This window comes from Peromyscus eremicus, chromosome 22 (assembly GCF_949786415.1).
Source record: "Peromyscus eremicus chromosome 22, PerEre_H2_v1, whole genome shotgun sequence".
NCBI classification, from domain to species: Eukaryota; Metazoa; Chordata; class Mammalia; order Rodentia; family Cricetidae; genus Peromyscus; species Peromyscus eremicus.
The window spans coordinates 22,850,384-22,873,431 of NC_081437.1; the positions used below are offsets into that span (position 1 = coordinate 22,850,384).

Sequence of the window (23,048 nt, forward strand, 5' to 3'; positions counted from 1 at the left end):
AGTTCGTAGGCGGAGGGGGCAGGGCGCCTTCCGCCTGGCTGGCCGGCCGCTTTCCTCCGGCAGCCTCCGATTGGTCGGCCAGCCGAGCGGCCCAATCACTTCCCGGTCACGCTGCGGCCGCGCTCCCGTTGTGCGGCCCACAAACTACGCGTCCCGTGCGGCTGTGCGGCGGCGGAAGCGGAAGCGGGTACGGAGGTACCAGCTGGTCTCCGGAGGGGGATAGGGGGCTCCATGAATGGAAGCGGCGGCGGCGACGGGAGCGACCTGAGCTGGGCTCCGGGGCCAGGGCCGGGGGCTGCCCAGGGCCCGCAGCGCTGTATGGGGGCGGCGCGAGGACCCTGAGAGCCAGGGCCGGCGGCGGGGCCGGACTGGGAGGGGCGGGGCCGGGCGGCCTCGGGCCGGAGGCGCGTCGGGCTGGAGCCGGTCACGATGCCCCGGAGGAAGCAAAGCCACCCGCAGCCCGTGAAATGCGAGGGGGTCAAAGGTCAGGGGTCAGGGGCCTTGAGCCGGGAGGAACAGGGGTGGGGTCAGTCCAGTGGGCTCAGGTCAGGGTGGAGGGGTACTCCTGAGGTTTGGGGGCGGGTGATCTGGGCTCTTAGCTACCTACCAAAGTATTAAGGGAACCCGAGAGGGTCATCGAGTACGGGAAGCGCAGTTAGTTCACAATGGCCCGCTCCCTGGTTCGGATTATGGGCACGGCCAGGGAGGGAGATTCCACAAGCACCCTCCTCTCTCTAGTGGATACTGAAGATTCCTTCGACGAAGGACCTGGGGCCCTGGTGTTGGAGAGCGATTTGCTACTAGGCCAAGATCTGGAGTTTGAGGAGGAAGAGGAGGAGGAGGAGGAAGGTGACGGCCACAACGACCAGCTCATGGGTTTTGAGAGAGACTCCGAAGGTGTGTTTAGGGGTCGTGGTTAAGGATCAGTGGCTATTGGTGGTGATTGAGCCTTGTAGAAGTCAGTGCCAGTGACCAAAACACCACTTCCTGCTACAACCTAGGACTGGCTTGGCTTCACACTTGATCACTTGGTTTGCTTAGGGGTCCCTCAGCAGCATCCCTTGGCTGGGGTGGCATGGATACAAAGGTGGGTTGACCGTTTAGTACCCTTGCCCCTAGCCCATTCCTTGTATGTGCACCTCAAGAGGTTCGTGGAAGGGACTTGTGTGAGTAAGTTACCCTCAACTCTCTGACCTGTAGCAGCAGACCCTTTGTGCTGAGAGGTTTCAAGTCTCTTTCTTCCTTGAATATTTGTAAGTCAGGGAGTGAAGCTGAACCCCTTTGCCCCCATGTAAAAGAATCTGCCCTTTCTGTGTTTAGTTGCATTACATTGTTTCCACTTTCTCCAAACTGTGCTTCTTGAGATGGGTTTCATTTTATAATCAGCCTTATACAAAAACTAGTGCTTACTAAAAAGATCTCGGGGTCTTTTGTACTTTTACTTTCCTTATCAAGAATTAACGTTTCACATCAGTCTACACCCCTCTTCAAGCCCTTGATCTTTTCCATTCAGCGGAAATGGTGTAGGTCCGCCCATGTCAGTCATTAGGCGCAGAGAGGTGGACAGAAAGTTCTGAAGTCACTGTAGGGAGACCTAGATTCCTGGGAGAGATCTAAAAGGTTTGGTTTTGTTTTTCAAATGAAGGGTGGGGCTGGTAAGTGGACCAGAAATGAGAATTTGGAACTTGGTCTTGAACCATGGTTTTTTTTCCCCCCTTATTTCTGTCTCACCAGGAGACTCTCAGGGGGCCAGACCTGGACTTCCCTATGGGCTGAGTGACGACGAGTCTGGGGGCGGCCGGGCACTAAGTGCGGAGAGCGAAGTTGAGGAGCCAGCCAGGGGTCCAGGGGAGGCCAGGGGTGAGAGGCCAGGCCCAGCCTGTCAGCTGTGTGGGGGGCCGACAGGTGAGGGGCCGTGTTGTGGGGCAGGAGGGCCGGGTGGGGGGCCCCCGCTGCCCCCACGGCTACTGTACTCGTGCCGCCTCTGCGCCTTCGTGTCCCACTACTCGAGCCACCTGAAGCGGCACATGCAGACACACAGCGGGGAGAAGCCGTTCCGCTGTGGCCGCTGCCCCTACGCCTCGGCCCAGCTCGTCAACCTGACGCGACACACCCGCACCCATACTGGCGAGAAGCCCTACCGCTGTCCCCACTGCCCCTTTGCCTGCAGCAGCCTGGGCAACCTGAGGCGGCATCAGCGCACCCACACAGGGCCTCCCACGCCTCCCTGCCCGACCTGTGGCTTCCGATGCTGTGCTCCACGACCAGCCCGGCCCCCCAGTCCCGCAGAGCAGGAGGGGACGATGCCCCGGCGATCGGAAGGTAAAAGGCAGACCGCCGGGGATCCCGGGACGTGGGTGGGGAGTGAGATACTTGGATTAATAGCCCACGTCTCATTGTTCCCACAGATGCTCTGCTCCTTCCAGACCTGAGCCTCCATGTGCCACCCGGTGGTGCCAGTTTCCTGCCCGACTGTGGGCAGCTGCGGGGTGAAGGGGAGGGTTTGTGTGGAACTGGATCAGAACCACTGCCGGAGCTGCTGTTCCCTTGGACCTGCCGGGGTTGTGGTCAAGAACTGGAGGAGGGTGAGGGTAGCCGGTTGGGAACGGCCATGTGTGGGCGCTGCATGCGAGGAGAGGCTGGAGGGGGTGCCAGCGGGGGACCCCAGGGCCCCAGTGACAAAGGCTTCGCCTGCAGCCTCTGCCCCTTTGCCACTCACTATCCCAACCACCTGGCTCGGCACATGAAGACTCACAGTGGTGAGAAACCCTTCCGCTGTGCCCGCTGTCCGTATGCCTCTGCTCATCTGGATAACCTGAAACGGCACCAGCGTGTCCACACAGGAGAAAAGCCCTACAAGTGCCCCCTCTGTCCGTACGCCTGTGGCAACCTGGCCAACCTCAAGCGTCATGGCCGCATCCACTCTGGTGACAAACCTTTCCGGTGTAGCCTTTGCAACTACAGCTGCAACCAGAGTATGAACCTCAAACGTCATATGCTGCGACACACGGGCGAGAAGCCCTTCCGCTGTGCCACCTGCGCCTACACCACAGGCCACTGGGACAACTACAAGCGCCATCAGAAGGTGCATGGCCACGGGGGCGCAGGAGGGCCTGGTCTCTCTGCCCCCGAGGGCTGGGCCCCACCTCATAGCCCACCCTCGGTTCTGAGCACTCGGGGTCCGGCAGCCCTAGGTGCTACTGGTAGCAGGGCCCTCCATACAGACTCACCTTGAACTAGGTTCTTTTACCTGGGGCCCTAGGAATTAGCCCCGCCTCTCCTGCATTTTATACAGATGGACTAGAAATCACCTTCCCCTTTCTCCCCCGCTGGCCAGGGGCTCCACACAGACTAACCTAGGCACTATATGGACCAGCCTGAATCCCATGGGCAGGGGGCCATATGGACCAGGGGGCTTGGTCTTGGCTCATGTTCTCAATGAGCTCAGTGATCAGGCCCTTGGATTCACCGCCACTGCTCCCGGGGGCCATGGATGAACTGGCTGGGGGACCGCCCAGCCTCTCACCTGTTTAACTTATTTCAGTGCTTTATAATAAAGGAAACACTAACAAAGCCATGTCTGCGCTGGATTGGCAATGGCAACAAGCCTCACCCTGAGCACGGCCCTTGCTGAGATAGGGGCAGTGAGAGGGAACCAGAGGTAGGCAGCAGTCAGGCCGAGTTTAATGATGGGGAGCTGGTCAGACCATCCACAGACCTCTGCCCACCCTTTGCCCATGACCTGGCCCTAAGAGGCCAGAAGCAGCCCATGGGGAGCAACAGTTCCTCCCCAAGGCAGGTAGCCATGGTCCCTTGGACTTTGTGCAAAATACTAAATGCTAATTTGGCATCAAGGACCAGCTCTTGAGAAAGAGACAGTGATCTTTTGTGTAGCCAGCCCAGGAAGGGGAAGGTAGGTTAGGAGGCCCCTGGCCAAGAGGACAAAAAAAAAGGAGAAGTGGGAAGGGACTAGGAAAAGACTCCCCTTAACTTGGGAGCATAGGCACAGGGCGAGTCTGTGTACATCTCCTCTGGGGCAGAGGGCAGACATCCAGGCAGCTGACATTACAGATCCTCATCTCCAATGCCCTCGAAGGCGAAATTGCCGTGGACGGCACTGGCGTCCGTGCTGGGACTGCCGATTCCTCGCAAGCTCACAGCACTCAGCTTACTCTGTAACAGAGGTGGGAGGGGGGTCAGAGAGCGGCATCCTGTGAGCCCCCTGCAGTCAAACCTCACAACCCGGAACTCACGGAGAGTTTGACCATGGACTCCCGGCTGGCATCTGGTGACTCCTGGGAAAAAGGAGGTAGAGCAGTTAGATTTAGGAGCGGAGGGAAGGCAAGGCAGGGCTGGGAGCCAAGGCGCTGCCTGACATGCACTTACGAGCAATGGTGGGGACTTCACTGCTTGCTGGCTGTCTGAACGTCTCAGGGTACCCCCGACTCGCCGCCGCAGCATCTGAGGACAGACCCAAAGTGCTGATAAAGGCTGGAACGCTCTCCTCAGAGCCCAGCCACTTCCCTCCCTCCCGAGAGAAACCTTACTCCCTGAACACAACAGGAGAGCAGAAAACCATGCAGCTGCCTGGTCTCTGGTGCCGTTTACCTTCCTGATACTGCCCCCAGACTTCTTCACCATCAACTCATCCACCATGGACTGTAAGCAGATGCTCATCATAATAGCCTGAGGGGAAGAAGAGAGCTCGCTCAGTCTGATTGGAGACCTCATCCCTAGCCAGATCTCCTGACACAAGGACTCCCACTCACATGGAGTCCTGGCAGCCTAGACCTGGGGACCTACGGGTTCACACCTGTGGGCTGGTGATGGTGACCCACTGTAGACGGTCCTTGCTCATGAGGTATTCAAAAGCCAGTTCCAGGCGCACCTCACCCCGGCCCCGGCTTGGACTGCTCGTGCCTCCACTGGGAAGCGGCACCTGAAAGAGGAACAGGGCTCAAGCTGAGTTCATTTTGGCCAAGTTGTGGATCTCTGCAGCCTGGAATCTCAAGGCTTGCCAGGTCCCATCTCAGAATGTCTCCCCCTCTCATCCCAACTCACAGAAGAAAGCCACGTGTACTCATCCAAGCCCTTGGAAAGCTGAGGCAGGAGGATCATGGATACCTTAGCTACATAGTTCCAGGTCAGTAATAGGAACATGACTAGAAGTTGTCTCAAAAGACTAGAGAACAACTCACAGAGGAGGTGACCCGCCAGCATCGCATGCGGGTGACCCGGAAAGAGCCTTCACGGAGCTGCTGGCCAGGCAGCCGCAGCTGGAGACTGAGCTCACTGTTGCCTGCGCTGACCACCACGGGGCAGTCCTTCTCCGGAAAGTCAGCCACGCAGGCATCAAAGCGCAGGTAGCCATAGTGCCGCAGAGTTTGGGCCAGCCGCAAGAACTGAAAAATGGTCACCAAGTGTGGTCAGTTACAGAGCGGGGAGCTCAGACTCACCCTTGCAGGGAGACAAGGCCAAAAGCTCACCTCCTTCTTGGAGACTTTCTCTTGCAGAGACTTGAGCTGCCGGTGCTGCTCTTTGGTGACCAGGATCCAGCCATGCTCGATATCTGACAGGGTCTACATACAGCGGAGACAGTGAATGGGAGGTCGGGGCTCCCAGTCATCAGTTCAACGATGTGACCACAGTGAGCTCTGTCAGCCTGACCACACTGGGAGGGCCCTCTGCAGTGAGACCTTGACCTCATCAGATTAGCGAGGCCAAGTTGTGCCAGGAGCTCTGATAGAGAGTATTATTCTAGAAACCTCCCCATGAACTGGGAACCAGAGACATGGAAGGAGTTTTCTTGGTTAAGTGGAGTATCACAGTCATTTCAGGGCAAGGGTTCAGAGGCAGCTCCAAGCTCACCTGAGCATAAAGCAGGTTCAGGCCAACCCGGTTCTCCATGACATCGTCATCATAGGCAGAGTCCCAATAACTGTGAGGCCAAGGGACAGAAATGAGTAATGGGGCTAACCTGGGCTAAGGCAAAGGTAGGATGGAAAATGGACAAGCAGAAGCAATTCCAACTATGGGCTAATCAATAGTGGATTAACGGCAGAAGGGTGGGAGCTGTGGGGAAAACATCCAGCATTCCTCCCTTGGCCAGATGAAGCTACCTCAGTGTGTGGCCCAGCAATCCAACCCAGGCCCTCTCCCACTTAGGCCCAGCCCTGACCTCTTTCTGAGCACAATCTTATACTCGTGACTCCGAAGACTAGTGACAGATACGTAAGGCAGCTCAAACTCCTGCAGTTTCCGTACAACTATGGACGAAAGAAGAAAAGTGTGGTCAGACTAAAGAGGAAGGGAAACCAATGGAAGTGCTTGCAGGAAATGTCCCGTCTAGCAAGAGGCAGACGGAACTCATTGGCGGAAGCAGTAAAGGCCAGAGGCACTCACAAGAAAAGGCTCCATCCTCTTTTTCTCGAACAAGGAAGAGACTAAAATACCCGATCAAGTCATCTGGAAGATCCAGCTTTGCAGCCACAGCCTGGGAACAGGAAGTACAGCTTATCCAACCAGCTAGTTCTAGTGCAGGACTTAGTGTCCACTGGGCAGAGGGGCTGTGCCCAACATGCACCTCACCTCCAGGACATCTTCGGTCTGATCGGAAGTCAGCACATTGACCAGAACTTTCTGTCCATTGCTGAGCAGCACTTCCAAGGAAACCTCCTCTGTGGGGACTTGCTGCGTCTCCTGTATGGACAAATAAGGACGGGAGGCACCACCCTGTTATGTAGGTCTAGGGTCCAGCTCAGATGCACCATAACTTCCTAACCCCCTCTGGTATCATTCTGAAGTTCAGGCTGGGCTTCCCTTAACTTCAGTGGTGCAACAGAAGCTTTGTTCCATTAAAAAAACATGCCAGGTAATAACTGTGTAATTAAAATGACACGGTCCCCCATCAGGTCTTTCTCTTAAATATGGGTTACCTGTTGGGCCCGACGTAGAAAACTATTAAAGGTCTCACTACTCCCAAGCAATGGGTCTTGCCGAACTGTGGGATCAAGAGAATGATATTCAAGTAACTTGGGGACTCACTCTTGGCTTCCCGAGTCCTCCTCTTCGCGGGTCCCCCAACCCCATTTCCTGGGCTGATGATGGCCTGCCACAGCCCCCAGCTGGCCTCACCTCACACACTGTTTGCACAAATTCTGCACCTGCCCCACCCTTGGCTGCCATCTAAGTTGAGTCCAGTCTACAGAACTAGGGAAATAACCATGATGTTAAGCTAAAGCATGTCAGATACAGAGTTCTCCCCGCCAATCTAAAGTACTCTTACAACTAGTGTTACCCTAGTATTTCCAGGTTGCTTTACTAGTCTGGAGTTTCAAATCCGTGCTGGCTATTCACTCTGCTAATTAGGTAACATTAGACAGAAGGCTTCCAAACGCTGTTATTACGGGGCATATGACAGAGTCATCTGACTTTCTCTGTCCCCGGGGGTCCTCAAAACAGCCTCGAGTTCATCCATCCACTCACCAGCTTGCATGTATTTCTCTAACTGCTCTCGCCTCTGTTCTACCTCTGCAGGCGTCAGAGAAAAAAGCTTCTTTGGGGGGAATGCAGGAAGCACGTTGGCCCCATACTCCTTCCGAAGCTACGTGGAGAGAGAGAGAGAAAATTCTTCCCGTAAACACAGACACTGAGAGGTGGCAATTGAGACTCACCACATCCTCCTGGGTTCCCTTAACTACTCTAAGTGGTCATCTGAGAAAAAGATGACTTGGGCAGAGTCAGGATCTCATGGATCTTGAGTATAAATTTTATGTATTAATGTGCATAAACACCTTCACATTGTAGGGTGGGTTTTCATAGGGTTCAGGAGCCCTTTGATTTATCTAGCAAGACTGTTCACTGAACCCTCACAGGAAGTAGAGAACATTTATAGGGAACACTCATATGCACAAAAAAAGTCACAATATGCTTAGACAGTGTGTTGAAGGGACTTTGCTGATTAAACAATCTATTTTTCATTTGGAGAAACTGAGACCTGTAGAAATGAGGTAACTTGCTCAGGATCGACAACTAGTTGTCAGTAGAATCAGGGCTCTCTACAAAGTTAAATACAGAGCTCACCATCTGGTGAGGAAGGGAAACACTGTATCACAGATATGTGACTACTGGAGCAGTTCTACACCGAAAGGAGCCAAGAACAAACGAGGAAATCAGTGAATCGTTTGTATGAAGGAGGGAAACGAATTTCTAGGTTGTAGCTTAGGTGACGGAAGGAATGTGCTTGTGGGTTAGCGTTTTTCCATGCAGGGGCAAAGGATGAAAAAGCAGTTAGCTCAGGAAAGAAGGGAAGGTGGACGTGATTATAGGGAGGAGCAGGTACTGTGAGAGACAAGCTGCTGGGGGAGATCCCGAAACGTCACGATAACAAGGCACACCTTCCACTGTGGCAGTGATTAAAGGGGAACGCAATGAAAGGGGATTAATGTCCATGGGTATGGGGGGGTGGGGGGTGAAGCTGCATCTGGAGAGGGGCTTTCCTCCCACCTGCTCGTGCAGCCCCAGGAGCTGGCTGTAGCGCACCCGACAGTGCAGGACTCCATTCACGTGAATGTTATAGGCCTGAGGACACAAAAGCAGGCAAACATCTCAGGGTCCAAGTCCGAACCACCTCTTGCCCCCCAAGAAACCTGGCCGGAAGTTGCTAGACAGATCCGTCCGTGGAACGTGCCGAGACTTCCCGGGATTTCGCCTGTCCCCCCCCCCCCCGCCCGCACACGCCCCCCAGGGCCAAGTTCCAAGCAGAAGGCCCAGTTCAGGGGAAAACTCGGACGCTTGTGCGGCAGTCTCCCTCCCGGAGATGACAGTCACGTCCACCACCGGTCGCGGCCTGGCCGGGGGCAGCCATCGCCCGAAGAACCTATTGGAGCTCGGGATGACTTCTGTACGAAGCTGAGACAGGAGACGGCTTCCAGGGAGGTTCGAAGGGCTGGAGGCCGCTCCGAGGGCTCCGGCCCGTTATCCCCGCCCCGGCCCAGCTCTATCAGCTCCTCACCACGTAGGCGGAGCCGCCGCTGTCCCCGCTGCGGGACTCGGTTTCAGGAATGGAAAAGTGCATGTTCCCCCTAAGGCAGAGCTCCGGCACTACCAGGGCCGTAGCGGCTCTGTTCGCTCGACTCCGCCACTCAGCGCGTCTCCGCAGCCCAGCTCGCCATTTTGGGGGGGGGGGGCCCGGACTCCGAGGTGGGAAGGCTGTAGGACGTCGGCTCGGCGAGCAGCCACCTCGGCATGCCGGGAGCTGTAGTCGAGGGCCAGAGACTCTCCTCATTGGCAACCCAAGGTCCCGTGGTCCTCACCACGATCCGTAGTCCGGGGCGGGCCCCGGTGCACGCCGGAAGTTGTAGTCCGCTGGGGGCTAACTCCGCGGGAGGCGGCAGGGGAACCCTACAGCCCAGGTGGCGCTGCAGTCTGAGTGACCTCGGCGGGAGGAGCCTAGGACCGACAGTCATGGCTGCGGTGGCGGTGGCCGTTCGCGAAGGTGAGTGAAAGGCTGGATGCACCAACTGGTAGAGGAGCAGATGAGCTTCGGTCGCTGGTGCGGAGCCCCGAGCGCCTCTGGGCCTTGCCTCCCGGTTTCTGCGCGTCGCCGGGCTCTGGTTTCCACGATCTAGGGCGCAGCTCGGTGCTGCTTGCCGGGCTGTTCCCAGAAGGGTGACTGACCCTTTTCCTCCCCCCCCCCCCCCCCGCCTCCGCCTGTCCTTTGATCCTGCCGCGCAGTGCGTCCCCACGCGGATCCCGGAGCGCCTCGCGCCCGGTCGCCGAGCTGTGGTCATGCCAACCCAGCAGCCTGCTGCGCGGACGAGTCTCCCCAAGCCCTCCCGGAGCCTCTCTGGTTCACTCTGTGCCCTGTTTTCTGATGCAGAGTCGAGATCCGAGATGAAGGCAGAACTTTCTCCTCGGCCAGGGGTAAGTGAGGGAGACCTCTCAAGTCGCCTGTCAAGCGCTGCGCAGAAAGTTGTGTCACCTTCATTCGGCCCCATCTCCCATCCCCTTTCAGTTCGTTTCTCAGTAGAGCCGGGATTTTTACAGAGCTTAACAGTATGTGACTATGGCTCTCGAAGAAGTTTCTCTCCTTATGAGATGTAGACTTGTAACAGAAGTCAGAGAGGATCAGGGACTTAACCCCGCGGGAACCTAGTACGCATCCAGTAGTGTTGATACGCCTTTCGAATTGCCTGGGGAAGAGCAGTTACGGTGTCTGTGTCCCAGGCAGCGGGGCGGGAGATGACCCAAGAAGAAAAGCTTCAGCTCCGGAAAGAAAAGAAACAGCAGAAGAAGAAACGGAAGGAGGAAAGGGGGGCAGACCAAGACGTTGGCTCTTCTGTATCTGCAGCTCAGTGTCAAGGTGCGCGGAGGTTTTAAAGGACTGGAGTAGGACGCTGGTTGAGGGCTTTCGTGGGGAAGACAGAATAAAGTTGATTTGAACAAGTACAGAAGAGGTTACTTGGGAGACAGAGGCAGAGGCAAACCGGGCCAGCCTGGTCTACACAGTGAATTCCAGGCCAGCCAACTGATACATAGAGACAAAAAATAGTTTAGATAAACTAAAAGGGAAACTTTGGTTGGAACAGAGAGATCACCCTCCTCGGGCCTGGGCACTTCTTCCCTCTGTCTTTAGTAGACCCAACCAGAGAACTCCCAGGACCTGGTAGTCAGTTGGGAGGTCCTGCCGGGGAGAAAGTTCCAGCTGGCCGGAGCAAGGCCGAACTTCGCGCCGAAAGGAGAGCCAAGCAGGAGGCAGAGCGGGCCCTGAAACAGGCGAAAAAGGGGGAACAAGGAGGACCGCCTCCTCAGGCCTGCCCCAGCACAGCTGGAGAAGCCACCGCAGGTATCTTCTCTTCGTGTTAAAACTTCACTTGCTCCAAATTCTTGTACCCACATGGCTTCCCATTCTTTTTTTGTTTTGTTTTTGTTTTGTTTTGTTTTGTTTTTCAAGACAAGGTTTCTCTGTGTAGTTTTGGTGCCTGTCCTGGATCTTGCTCTGTAGACCAGGCTGGCCTCGAATTCATAGAGATTTGCCTGGCTCTGTCTCCCAAGTGCTGGGATTAAAGGCGTGCGCCACCACCGCCTGGCTCCCATTCTTAACCTTGGTAGACAAGAGTTTAAAATTTTCCTGTGGACTCCCACTGCTCCATCTTCCCAACTTCCTAATTTCCTGCTGTCCCCATAATGCACTAAAAACACATGTCGAGACATAGAGCGTCTTGAAAACATCTCATTAACTTTCAGGAGTGAAGCGTCTCCCTGAGCACACCCAGGTCGATGACCCCACACTTCTGAGGAGGCTTATTAGAAAACCAGAGCGACAACAGGTAGGAAGTGGGTTTGGTACTCGGAGAATTGCCCTGGGCCAAGAAAGGTCTAGAACCCCACTGACTAGTGGGGTCAAAGAAGTGAGTTAGTTTGCTTTCTTTCCAGCTTTGTCCCGTTCAAAACTTTCCGTAAGTTTTGAACTCTGAATTATTGATCACATTCCTTTGCTTTGTTAAGGTTCCTACACGAAAGGATTATGGATCCAAAGTCAGTCTCTTCTCCCACCTACCCCAGTACAGCAGACAAAACTCCTTGACCCAGTACATGAGGTAGGATCTTGGGGAAATTGTTCTAACTTCTAAGTCTTGGAGAGTGAGGAACTCAGTGTTAAAAGTGGCTGGAAATTTCAGATGAGATGTGGCGGGTGGGAGGGGAGTAAACTAAAGGCAAAACTGCAGGATGGGGCGGGGGAAGGTCTGTACTAGTGAAAGAAGTTCCTTTTTTTTTTAAAGATTTATTTATTTATTATGTATACAGAAGAGGGTGCCAGATCTTATTACAGATGGTTGTGAGCCACCATGTGGTTGCTGGGAATTGAACTCAGGACCTCTGGAAGAGCAGTCAGTGCTCTTAACCTCTGAGCCATCTCTCCAGCCCAAGAGGTTCCTTTTTATCAGGGGCACGGGGCAAGAGGTACTCAAGTTCCCTTAAAAAGTAATGACACCACAATCCCATCAGCGTCCCATCCTCTGTGATCCACCCAGCCATGGTACGACTCGGTCTGCAGTATTCCCAGGGCCTCATCAGTGGCTCCAATGCCCGGTGTATCGCACTGCTCCGTGCCTTGCAGCAGGTATGTCCTGTATTCTCTGCGACTCTACCCCATTCCGCAAGACTATCCCAGCATGCCTCCCCGCAGAGGCCTCTGGGACGAGGGAGGAATGACTCTCCCACTCCAAACACTTCGCTAATGAAGCTTGCCTCTGTCCCATTTCAGAGACCTTATCTAGGGAGCGTTTTGCTGATCTGATTGTGTATTCCATAGGTGATTCAGGATTACACAACACCTCCCAATGAGGAACTCTCCAGGGATCTTGTAAATAAACTAAAACCCTACATCAGGTGAGCACGGCCCTGCAGGTCCCTTTGCACCTTACTCGGTCCTTTCCTAGGCCCTTCACTCTTTTCCTCCTGCTGCTCTCTCTTTAAGTCCGAACGAGGCGTTGCATCAACACGAGGTATTGTTGTTGCAGCTTCCTGACCCAGTGCCGGCCCCTGTCGGCAAGCATGTGCAACGCCATCAAGTTCCTCAACAAGGAGATCACCGGCATGAGCAGCTCCAAGCGGGAGGAGGAGGTGATGAAGGATTCTGGGAATGGGAAAGGCACCTGCCTGTGGTTAAGATAAGCAGCGCATTCTGAACTCCCGGAAGACATGTGTTGACATGCCTCTCCGGCGTCACTAGTCCCTGCTTGGGGAAGTGACTTGTGCTCTTGGCATTTGGGGCCCTATCCAGGCCCATTGTTATATACTTATTCAAGCATACGGCATGATTTTTTGGGTTTTATTTTATTAATTTATTTATTTTCGAGACAGGGTTTCTCTTTGTAGTTGTGGTGCCTGTCCTGCACTCTGTAGACCAGATCCTGTAGACCAGATCCGCCTGGCTCTGCCTCCCGAGTGCTAGGATTAAAGGCGTGCGCCACCGCTGCCTGGCTGATTTTTTTTTTTTTTTTTTTTGGTTTTTCGAGACAGGGTTTCTCTGTGTAGCTTTACACCTTTCCTGGATCTCACTCTGTAGACCAGGCTAGCCTCGAACTCACTGAGATCCGCCTGCCTCTGCTTCCCAAGTGCTAAGATTAAAGGCGTGCGCCACCACCGCTCGGCCTTTTTTTTTTTTTCTTAACATTTATTTTTCAGTGTTCTGTCTGCATATTTTGCCTGTACGCCAGAAGAGGGCATCAGATGTCATTATAGATGGTTGAGAGCCCCATGTGGTTGCTGGGAATTGAACTCAGGACCTCTGGAAGAGTAGCCAGTGCTCTTAACCACTGAGCCATCTCTCCAGCACAGCTGATGATTTTTGTTTTGAGACAGACTGTGTAGTCTTGATTGTCCTGGAGCTTGCTAGATAGACCAAGTTGGCTCAGACTCAGATCCTCCTGCTTCCTGGGTGCTGGTATCAATGGTGTGCACCACCCTGCCTGGCACATATAGCATGACAACCAGAGTGTGACTTCTATCCATGTTCTCTCAACATTTAGGCCAAGTCAGAACTTAGAGAAGCCATTGATCGGTATGTGCAAGAGAAGATTGTGCTCGCAGCTCAGGCAATCTCACGATTTGCCTCTAAGAAGATCAGTGATGGAGATGTGATCCTGGTGTATGGATGGTATGGTCAACACCTGACTTGAGAAAACTGGGGAGGGGGACGGTCAGGAGAAAAGTCTGCCCTTGCCTTTGCAAACCGGCTGCCAGCAGTTAGTCTCTCTTCTAACATCTCCTCTCCATCCATATCTAGCTCCTCTCTGGTGTCACGGATTCTCCGGGAAGCTTGGGCCGAGGGCAGGCTCTTTCGGGTGGTGGTGGTGGACAGTCGGCCCCGACTGGAGGGAAGGCACATGCTCCGTTCTCTGGTCCGTGCTGGGGTCCCCACCTCCTACCTTCTGATTCCTGCAGCCTCCTATGTGCTCCCAGAGGTGAGGGTGCTCACAAGAAAAAGGGGAAGGGGAAGGGTCTAGTCACACAGGTATAATCTTACCTGCTATTCTGTTGGTTGTGTTACATTTATTTATTCACTGTGGCAGGTGTAGGGGAGTGAGCAGTGTGAGGGGTAGTTGAAGGCAGTGTGCCCTGGCTCCCATGTGGAGTCAGAGAACGCCTTTTGGAAGAGTCAGTTCTTTCTTTCCACGTTTACATCCTGAGGGTGGAACTGATTGTCGAGCTTGGCGGTGATTTCACCCACTGAGTCACCTCAATGGCCCTTTCCTTTTTTTTTTTTTTTTTTTTTTTTAAGATTTATTTATTTATTATGTATACAGTGTTCTGTCTGCATGTACACCTGCAGGCCAGAAGAGGGCACCAGATCTCATTACAGATGGTTGTGAGCCACCATGTGGTTGCTGGGAATTGAACTCAGGACCTTTGGAAGAACAAGCAGTGCTCTTAACCTCTGAGCCATCTCTCCAGCCCCCTTTCCTTTTTTTAATAATAATGATATGTTACTATATTCTTTATAATAATAATAATGATATATTAGTATATTATTAAGAAAAAAATTTTTTTGAGGCAGGGTTTCTCTGTGTAGCCTATTTTTTTATTTTTATTTTTGGGAGAAAGGGTCTCATGTATTCCTGGCTGGCCCGGACTCACAGAGATCTGCTTGCCTTTGCCTCCCCTTTTATCCTGGATAGAAAAAAAGCAACTAGTTTCCCATTAACTTGGCAATCCCAGCACTGAGGAGGCAGAGGCAGGCAGTTCTGTGTTCCAGTCCAGCCTAGTCTACAGAGCGAGTTCCAGGACAGCCAGAACTACACGGTGAAACCATGTCTGGAAAAACAAAAAAACGCCGGGCAGTGGTGGGGCACGCCTTTAATCCCAGCACTCGGGAGGCAGAGCCAGGCGGATCTCTGTGAGTTCGAGGCCAGCCTGGGATACCAAGTGAGTTCCAGGAAAGGCGCAAAGCTACACAGAGAAACCCTGTCTCGAAAAACAAAACAAGGGGGCTGGAGAGATGGCTCAGAGGTTAAGAGCACTGCTTGTTCTTCCAAAGGTCCTGAATTCAATTCCCAGCAACCACATGGTGGCTCACAGCCAGGTGTAATGAGATCTGGTGCCCTCTTCTGGCTTACAGGGATATGTGCAGGCAGAACACGGTATACGTAATAAATAAATGAATCTTAAAAAAAAAAAAAAAAGGTATTTGGAACCAACAGAATTTATTTCAGGAACCCTTCCCCTGTAAAAAAAAAAAAAAAAAAAAAGAAAGAAAGAAAGAAAGAAAAGCAACTGCTACATGTAGTAGCACAGTTTAGTCATTACAAGAAGATTATATTAAAGTATCAGCCACTAAAAGGAACAGGGCAGTTTCCCTGTTCTGAGATGATACAAGATGGCGAGGTGTTTTCTAAGAGCAGTCAACGTGGTGTGTTGCTGAGTGTTGCTGTTCTGGACAGAAGCAGGGGACCTTGTTATCTACTGATAGAACATGACATTTTTTTTTTCTTCCCTTTCCACATTGTCTAAACAAATAGGTTTCTAAGGTGCTGTTGGGAGCCCATGCACTCCTGGCCAACGGATCTGTGATGTCACGGGTAGGAACAGCACAGTTGGCCCTCGTAGCTCGAGCACATAATGTTCCAGTACTGGTCTGCTGTGAAACATACAAGTTCTGCGAACGTGTGCAGACTGATGCCTTTGTCTCTAACGAGCTGGGTAAGCAGAGCAGAACTGAGGCTTCGGGGACCTGGGAAGACTTGACGGGGAAGGGTAATGAAACCACGACTTCTTTTCTAAAAGGATGTCACCGGGCCCACTTGTCATTGCAGATGACCCCGACGATCTGCAGTGTAAGCGGGGAGAGCAGGTGGCCCTGGCTAACTGGCAGGACCACACGTCACTCAGGTTGCTGAATCTGGTCTATGATGTGACTCCCCCTGAACTCGTGGATCTGGTGATCACAGAACTGGGCATGATCCCTTGTAGCTCCGTGCCTGTTGTCCTTCGAGTCAAGAGCAGTGACCAGTGAAAGGGAGCGAGAGGGTCAATAAAAACTTACTCCCTACCCCACAACTCTGCTGCCTTCGTATCTCTTAGAGCATCTCTGCCTCCTCGGTCAGGAACCCACACTCGGCAACCCCCTCATCCCCCACTGTGGAAACCCTTCTTGGGTGGTTAGCTCCAGGCCAGGACTTGGGGGTAAGATGTTTTGTGTAAGCATCAAAGATATTCATAGGCCAGGCGTGGTGGCACTCCCAGAGCTCTCCTTTAATCCCAGCTAGGGTAGCCAGTCTCTGTAAGATTAAAGGCCAGCCTGGGCTACAAGTGAGAGCTAGTGTCAGAAACAACTACTGGGGCAGGAGAGGTAGCTCATTGGCCAATTCCCAGGGCACTTGTGTTCAATTCCCAACACCCATATGTTGGCTCACACCCATCTATAACTCTAATTCCAGAATATTCGTTGCCCTCTTCTGACCTCAGGCACCAGGCACGCATGTGGTGCACATACACACAGACACAATGAACATACACATAAAATAATAGCTGGACATGGTGGCACACACCTGTAATCCCAGCATTCAGGAGGCAGAGACAAGAAGATCTCTGAGTTTGAGACCAGCCTGGTCTACACTGCAAGTTCCAGGGCTACATAGTAGAGAAACCCTGTCTCAAAACTAAATATACTTTTTAAATAATTAAAAAAAAAACTTTTTAAACAATTAAAAAGCTATTCATGTCTTGAGTCAGCACTAATTTTGTGTAGTACCTGAGCTAGGAATGAGGAGGGATATGAATATGTCATAACTAGATATGGTGGGCCCAGGCCTCTAACCCCACTGCTCAGATGAAGAAGCAGAAAGACCAAGTCAAAAAGCCAAGGGCTAGAGAGAGCTATGTAGTCGTAGAACACATGCTTTCCTTGAACAAAGCCTCGGGTCCATCCTCAGCACAAGTCCTAGCCTTAGTAATAAGCTGGCACTTAGTATTTATTTATTTGGATTTTCGAAATGGGTTCTCTCTGTAACAGCCCTGGCTGTCCTTGAACTCAATTCATAAAACAGGCTGGCCTTGAACTCACAGAGATCTGCCTGCCTCTAACTCTGGAGTGATGGATTAAAGGTGTGCACCACCATGCCTGGTCAATTTATTTTCATCTATTTAAGTTTTGGTTTTTTTTTTTTTTAAAGATTTATTTATTTATTATGTACACAGTATTCTGTCTGCAGGCCAGAAGAGGGCACCAGATCTCATTACAAATGGTTGTGAGCCATCATGTGGTTGCTGGGAATTGAACTCAGTACCTCTGGAAGAACAGTCAGTGCTCTTAACCTCTGAGCCATCTCTCCAGCCCCTATTTAAGTTTTGAGACAGGGTCTTCCTATGTACTTAGCCCTGGCTCTCCTGGAACACACTATGTAGACCAGGCTAGCCTGGAATTCACAGAGATCCACTGGTCTTTGCCTCCCAAGTGCTGGGATTAAAGGTGTGACCAACACTCCCAGCTCTAAATTGGCATATTTTGAGTACTTTCTATCTGTCAGAAACAGATCAGCCCTTTATACTGTTAATAGGCCAGTTGTGGTGGTGACCGCTGGTAGGATTTGCTGCAGGAGGTGGAGCTAGAATCATGAGTTCAAGGCCAGCCTGGGCTATACATTTACCTAGCACTGGAGAGGCAGAGGCAGGCTGATCTCTATGAGTTCAAGGCCAGTCTGGTCTACAGAGTAAGTTCCAGGACAGCCAAGGCTATGCAGAGAAACCCTGTCTCTAAAAACAAAACAAAACAAAAGGTTAATACATCTTTATGAACCTTATAGATGAGGAAATGGAGTCATAGAGGGGTTAAGTTACTTAGCCAAGGTGACACAGCTGAGACATGAAGTCATTTACTTAAGATAACACAGTTCGGGGCTGGAGAGGTGGCTCAGAGGTTAAGAGCACTGCTTGCTCTTCCAAAGGTCCCGAGTTCAATTCCCAGCAACCACATGGTGGCTCACAACCATCTGTAATGAGATCTGGTTCCCTCTTCTGGCCTCCAGAGATACGTGCAGACAGAACACTGTATACATAATAAATAAATAAATCTTTAAAAAAAAAAAAAAAAGATAACACAGTTCAGCCAGATGGTGGTGGTGCATGCCTTTAATCCCAGCACTTGAGAGGCAGAAGCAGGCAGATCTCAGTGAGTTCGAGGCCACCCTGGTGGACAAATCCAAGTTCCAGGACAACCAGGACTGTCACACAGAAACCCTGTCTCAAAAAACAAACAAACAAACAAAAAAAAAACAAAACACAGAGTTCATCATGGAGCAGTCTGAACTCAAATCCTTTTAAGATTTTGGCTTTTTAGGCAGGGTTTTATGTAACCTAGGGCTGTGGACAAGGATGACCTTGATTCTGAAGTGACACCTTTAATCCCTTCAATCAGGAAACAGAGGTAGAGCTCTGTGAGTCTGAGGCCAGCCTGGGCTACATAGTCCCCCTGGCTTCACCTTCCCAAGGACTGGGGTTACAGATGTGTACAAACACCAGTTTATGAGGTACTGTGGACTGTCCCAGAGCTTCATGAATGCCAGACAAGCATTCTCCCGACTCAGCCATGTTCCTAGCCTACTGGGGGTTTTTGTTTTCTTTTGAATCGTTGTTGGCCATGATGCTGGGAATGGCGGCTCACAACTATCTACTTCCAGTCTCAGGGGATCTGATGCCCTTGGACCCCCACAGGCACCTGCACACATGTGGGAAAAACAAACTCACTCAAGTATACATACATACACATAGAAGTAATTTTTTTTAAAAAATTGTTGGTTGATTTTTACTCTTTTGGTTTTCTGGGGGGCTTGCCACCAAGCTCCCAAATAAATACACATGGAGTCTTATTATTACTTATAAATGCCTGGCTTTAGCTTGGCTTGTTTCTAGCCAGCTTTTCTTAAATTATCCCGTCTACCTTTCGCTTCTGGGCTTTTTGTAGTATTCTGAACTGCCCCTTGGGGACCCCGCTCAAGGTCCTGAGGTCATCTTATGTAAAGTTCCCTTTAAGAAAAAACTCCTTCCCCTTCAAACTATCCCCCCCCCCTTAATAATAAACTTTCCACTTGGACATGTATTTGAAAGGTGTAACTTTCCACAGCTCCATGTCTCAGCCTGCCAACTCGACTGCATGGCCTGTCTCCCTCACCCACCAGGGCACTTTGGCCCAACCTGCCAAGGCCTCCTGCTCGTCATTTCTTAACACTTTTACCTTTCTCAATTTTTCTTTTTCTTTTTTAAATGTACTTATTTTTATGTGCATTGGTGTTTTGCCTGCATGTATGTCTGTGTGAGGGTGTCAGATCTTGGAGTTACAGACAGTTGTGAGCTGCTATGTGGGTGCTGAGAATTGAACCCAGGTCCTCTGGAAGAGCAGCCAGTGTTCTTAACTGCTGCGCCATCTCTCCAGCCCCTCCTTTCTCTATTTCTGTATTTCTTTTCTTTCCTTCTCATTCCATGTCTGGCTGTGTGGCTGTGTGGCTGTGTGACTGGGCGACTGGCCCCTGGCGTCCTCCTCTCCTTGTTCTCTTCCTCCTTTGTCCTCCTCCTCCTCCCAGATTTCTCTTCCTGTTTTATTCTCTCTGCATGCCAGCCCCGCCTATCCTTTCTCTTACCTCACTATTGGCCACTCAGCTCTTTATTAACCAATCAGGTGTTTTGACAGGCAAAGTAACACAGCTTCACAGAGTTACACAAATGCAGCATAAAAGAATGAAACACATCTTTGCAGCATTAAACATCTTCACATGATTAAACAAATGTTCCATAACATAAACAAATGTAACACGTCTTAATATTCCACAACAAAAAGTGTTGACTTATGCCTCCCAAGTGCTGGGGACTGGCAGGCATGACCCACAATGCCTGCTCTGTCTTTATGGCCTTTGGGTTAATGCGCAGTTTAGAAAGATACACAAACTATCTTCATTGTGAGCTAAAGGCAACACAAACAGGATCCTTGGATGATGTGACTGGGTCTAGCTAGCGTGGTTGTCTTCACTGGGTAACACCTGATGGAGTCCTTGGAAAAGGACTCAGTAAAAGAATCAGGAGGCAGATCAGCAGAGGAAATAGCTTAATGTGAAAAAATGGTTCTTGGGCTGGAGAGATGGCTCAGAGGTTGAGTACTGACTGCTCTTCCAGAGGTCTGGAGTTCAGTTCCCAGCAACCACATGGTGGCTCACAACCATCTATAATGGGATCTGGTGCCCTCTTCTGGCGTGCAGGCATACATGCAGGCAGAATACTGTATATATAATAAATAAATAAGTCTTGATTGAGAGTCAAGCTACCATAAGCTTTGGAATGGAAATCATCTATGTTGTCTGTAAAGGTGTTTGTTTGTTTGTTTGTTTTTGAGACAAGGGTCTCACTATGTAGCTCTGGCTGTCCTGGAATTCACTATGTAGACCAGGCTGGCCTCAAACTCACAGAGATCCACCTGCCTCTGCCTCCCAGAGTTGTGGGACTAATAGTGTGTGTGCCACCATTGCCCAATTGTTTTTTTGTTGTTGTTTTAATTTCCAGATAAACAAAGGAAGAGTGAACCATGTGAGAATACTCATCATTAGATGTAACAGTTATCAAAACTTGCCACTTTTTGTATCCTTCAACACAAGGGCTCACAGCCTTGAACTGTGTAGCTGGTGCTGGCCTTGAACTTCGGCTCCTCCCACTGCCACTTCCCAAGTGCTGAAATATGCCACACTTTTGATTTTATTACGTTTAATTGGGGGGGAGCACACAAGGGTGGCAGTCAGATGAATCTCTCCAGCCCTTCTTACTTTTTCCCTTGCTGAAGTTACTGTGCGGCAAATCCCAGACATTAATCATTTTCATTCTTGCAGATTTCAAGGTGTCTCTTAAAAATACAGAAGTTCAGCCAGGGGTTGGTAGCGAAAGCCTTTAGTACCAGCACTCGGGAGGCAGAGCCAGGTGGACCTCTGTGAGTTTGAGGCTAGCCTGGGCTACAGAGCGAGATCCAGGACAGGCATATTGGAAAAAAAAAATGTTTCTTTCAGAATGACCTCTTTTTTTTTAAAGTAGTGTCACTTCACCCATTTCTCGAAGCCCTGCAATTCCCTATTCACCCTTTTGGCAGCAATACCTAAATGGGTCGGGGTGCTTCACATTGCTTTCTATCAGGAAGCAAACAACGACCTGTAAGTTCCTTTTTAGTGGTGAGTGTGGCCTGACATTTTTAAGGTTCCCTTGAACCTTTCATTTAGTGGTTTTATCCAATTAATGGTTGTGTGAATTTCGCTGGAATATAAAAGTACTTTTCTAACTCTCACTCCTTCCATATTTATTATTTAGTAATGACAATCGTTTTAAAGGGTGTGATGGCGCGGCCTGTAATCCAGCCCAGGGAAGGCTGAGGTCATGAAGTTGTGGACAGCATAGACTACTACATAGGAAGAGAGCCAGAGCATACTCAAAACAGAGAGGGGTTGGGAGTAAGAACCTCACAGCAGTTTCTTTGTCTAAACTCACACTGGAAAGGCTGTTCCCTTGTGCTTTCTCATCTTGGTTTTTCACACAGGGTCTTGTCACATAACCCAGGCTATCCTTAAACCTATCTTGGCCTTCTCAGTGCTAGGACTCCAGGCTTTGGACTACGATACTTGGTGGTGTCTTCTTATTTTTAGGTCATTATGAGCTTGTGGGCTTTTTAGATCGAATGTACCACTCAGTCATTAAATTTAAGCAAATCAACAGGGTCAGCCTCATGCCTAGAAAGGTAACTGTTAAGAAATCAGAGAGGAGGGCCGGGCAGTGGTGGCGCACGCTTTTAATCCCAGCACTCGGGAGGCAGAGCCAGGCGGATCTCTGTGAGTTTGAGGCCAGCCTGGGCTACCGAGTGAGTTCCAGGAAAGGCGCAAAGCTACACAGAGAAACCCTATCTCGAAAAACAAACAAACAAACAAACAAACAAACAAAAGACAAACTGGGCATGGAGGTTTGTGCTTGTAATGAGAGCACTTAGGAGGCTGAAGTAGGTCAGTGATTAGCTCCTAGGGCAAGGGATTGATTGAGAAAGAAAGGAATTTGAGCATAAATACATCAAATGTATTGTATCAACATTGAGAAATGAATTAATTGCCCACGGGGTTAGTGAAGTTTGAAAATAGTCTTCCCTTGATGTCCTTTGTGTTTTGGAATATTATTTCAAGATCTATTACATTTGTTTATGCTGTGGAGCATTCGTTTTAATGATGCAAAGGTGTGCTGCATTCTTTTATGCTGCATTTGTTTCACTCTGTGAAGCTGTGTTACTTTGCCTGCCTAAAACACCTGACTGGTCTAAAAAAAGAGCTGAATGGCTAATAGCAAGGCAGGAGAAAGGATAGGCAGGACTGGCAGGTTGAGAGAATAAATAAGGGGAGAAATCTGGGAGGAGAAGAAGGAGCAAGAAAACAAGGAGAGGAGGAAATCAGGGGCCAGCCACCCATGGAGTAAGGTTGAAAGTAAGATATACAGAAGAGCCGGGCGGTGGTGGCACACGCCTTTAATCCCAGCACTCAGGAGGCAGAGGCAGGCGGATCTCTGTGAGTTCGAGGCCAGCCTGGTCTCCAAAGTGAGTTCCAGGAAAGGCGCAAAGCTACACGGAGAAACCCTGTCTCGAAAAACCAAAAAAAAAAAAAAAAAAAAAAAAAAAAAAAAAAAAAAAAGATATACAGAAGAGAAAGGTAAAAGCCCAGGAGCAAAAGGTAAATAGGATAACTTAAAAGAAAAGCTGGCTAGCAACAAGCCAAGCTAAGGCCAGGCATTCATAAGAAAGACTAGGCCTCCGTGTGTGACTTATTTGGGAGCTAGGTGGTAGGCACCAAAAAAACCCAAACAACCAACTACACGTTCTATCTTGAACTTTGGGCTACAGGGAATCTTTTTCAAAAATAAAGCCATTAATTTTATGATAAAAATCAAAGGGAACTTAATCAGGGACAGGAAGACTTTAAGATATTTTGTTCATTACAGAAGTAAATCTGTGACTCCCTATACAATGTTGAGGAGCCAATACCTAG

The 23,048-nt window shown here is 50.7% G+C and overlaps 3 protein-coding genes across 9 annotated transcripts; 2 read left to right on the forward strand and 1 right to left on the reverse strand.

The window, feature by feature from the left end:
• The first annotated feature begins 187 nt into the window (after positions 1-187).
• Positions 188-3,573, forward strand: Znf513 (zinc finger protein 513). 2 transcript variants are annotated; one of them, XM_059248716.1, is made up of 4 exons: positions 188-484; positions 739-897; positions 1,735-2,322; positions 2,409-3,573. In XM_059248716.1, exons 1-4 carry the CDS (start codon positions 430-432, stop codon positions 3,233-3,235), a joined length of 1,629 nt encoding a protein of 542 aa, XP_059104699.1. In that variant the 5' UTR covers positions 188-429; the 3' UTR covers positions 3,236-3,573. The 2 variants fall into 2 exon arrangements, with proteins under 2 accessions (XP_059104699.1, XP_059104698.1); XM_059248715.1 differs by lacking the exon at positions 188-484 and having other exon boundaries at positions 520-897.
• An 89-nt stretch (positions 3,574-3,662) lies between these two features.
• Positions 3,663-9,357, reverse strand: Snx17 (sorting nexin 17). The gene is made up of 15 exons (XM_059248717.1): positions 9,014-9,357; positions 8,506-8,580; positions 7,486-7,603; positions 6,936-7,000; positions 6,589-6,699; positions 6,403-6,493; positions 6,179-6,266; positions 5,869-5,938; positions 5,487-5,579; positions 5,199-5,402; positions 4,814-4,939; positions 4,609-4,686; positions 4,387-4,461; positions 4,254-4,295; positions 3,663-4,173 (listed from the first exon to the last, which is right to left on the reverse strand). The coding sequence occupies exons 1-15, from the start codon at positions 9,284-9,286 to the stop codon at positions 4,066-4,068; spliced, it is 1,617 nt and encodes a 538-aa protein (XP_059104700.1). The 5' UTR covers positions 9,287-9,357; the 3' UTR covers positions 3,663-4,065.
• Positions 9,358-9,371: 14 nt separating this feature from the next.
• Eif2b4 (eukaryotic translation initiation factor 2B subunit delta) lies at positions 9,372-16,062 on the forward strand. 6 transcript variants are annotated; one of them, XM_059248709.1, is made up of 13 exons: positions 9,372-9,496; positions 9,881-9,924; positions 10,228-10,363; positions 10,637-10,846; positions 11,248-11,330; positions 11,509-11,600; positions 12,010-12,124; positions 12,317-12,393; positions 12,525-12,627; positions 13,536-13,663; positions 13,793-13,970; positions 15,525-15,705; positions 15,819-16,062. In XM_059248709.1, the coding sequence occupies exons 1-13, from the start codon at positions 9,466-9,468 to the stop codon at positions 16,016-16,018; spliced, it is 1,578 nt and encodes a 525-aa protein (XP_059104692.1). In that variant the 5' UTR covers positions 9,372-9,465; the 3' UTR covers positions 16,019-16,062. The 6 variants fall into 6 exon arrangements, with proteins under 6 accessions (XP_059104692.1, XP_059104693.1, XP_059104694.1 ...); XM_059248710.1 differs by having other exon boundaries at positions 9,373-9,496; positions 10,640-10,846; XM_059248711.1 differs by lacking the exon at positions 9,372-9,496 and having other exon boundaries at positions 9,747-9,924.
• Positions 16,063-23,048: the final 6,986 nt, after the last annotated feature.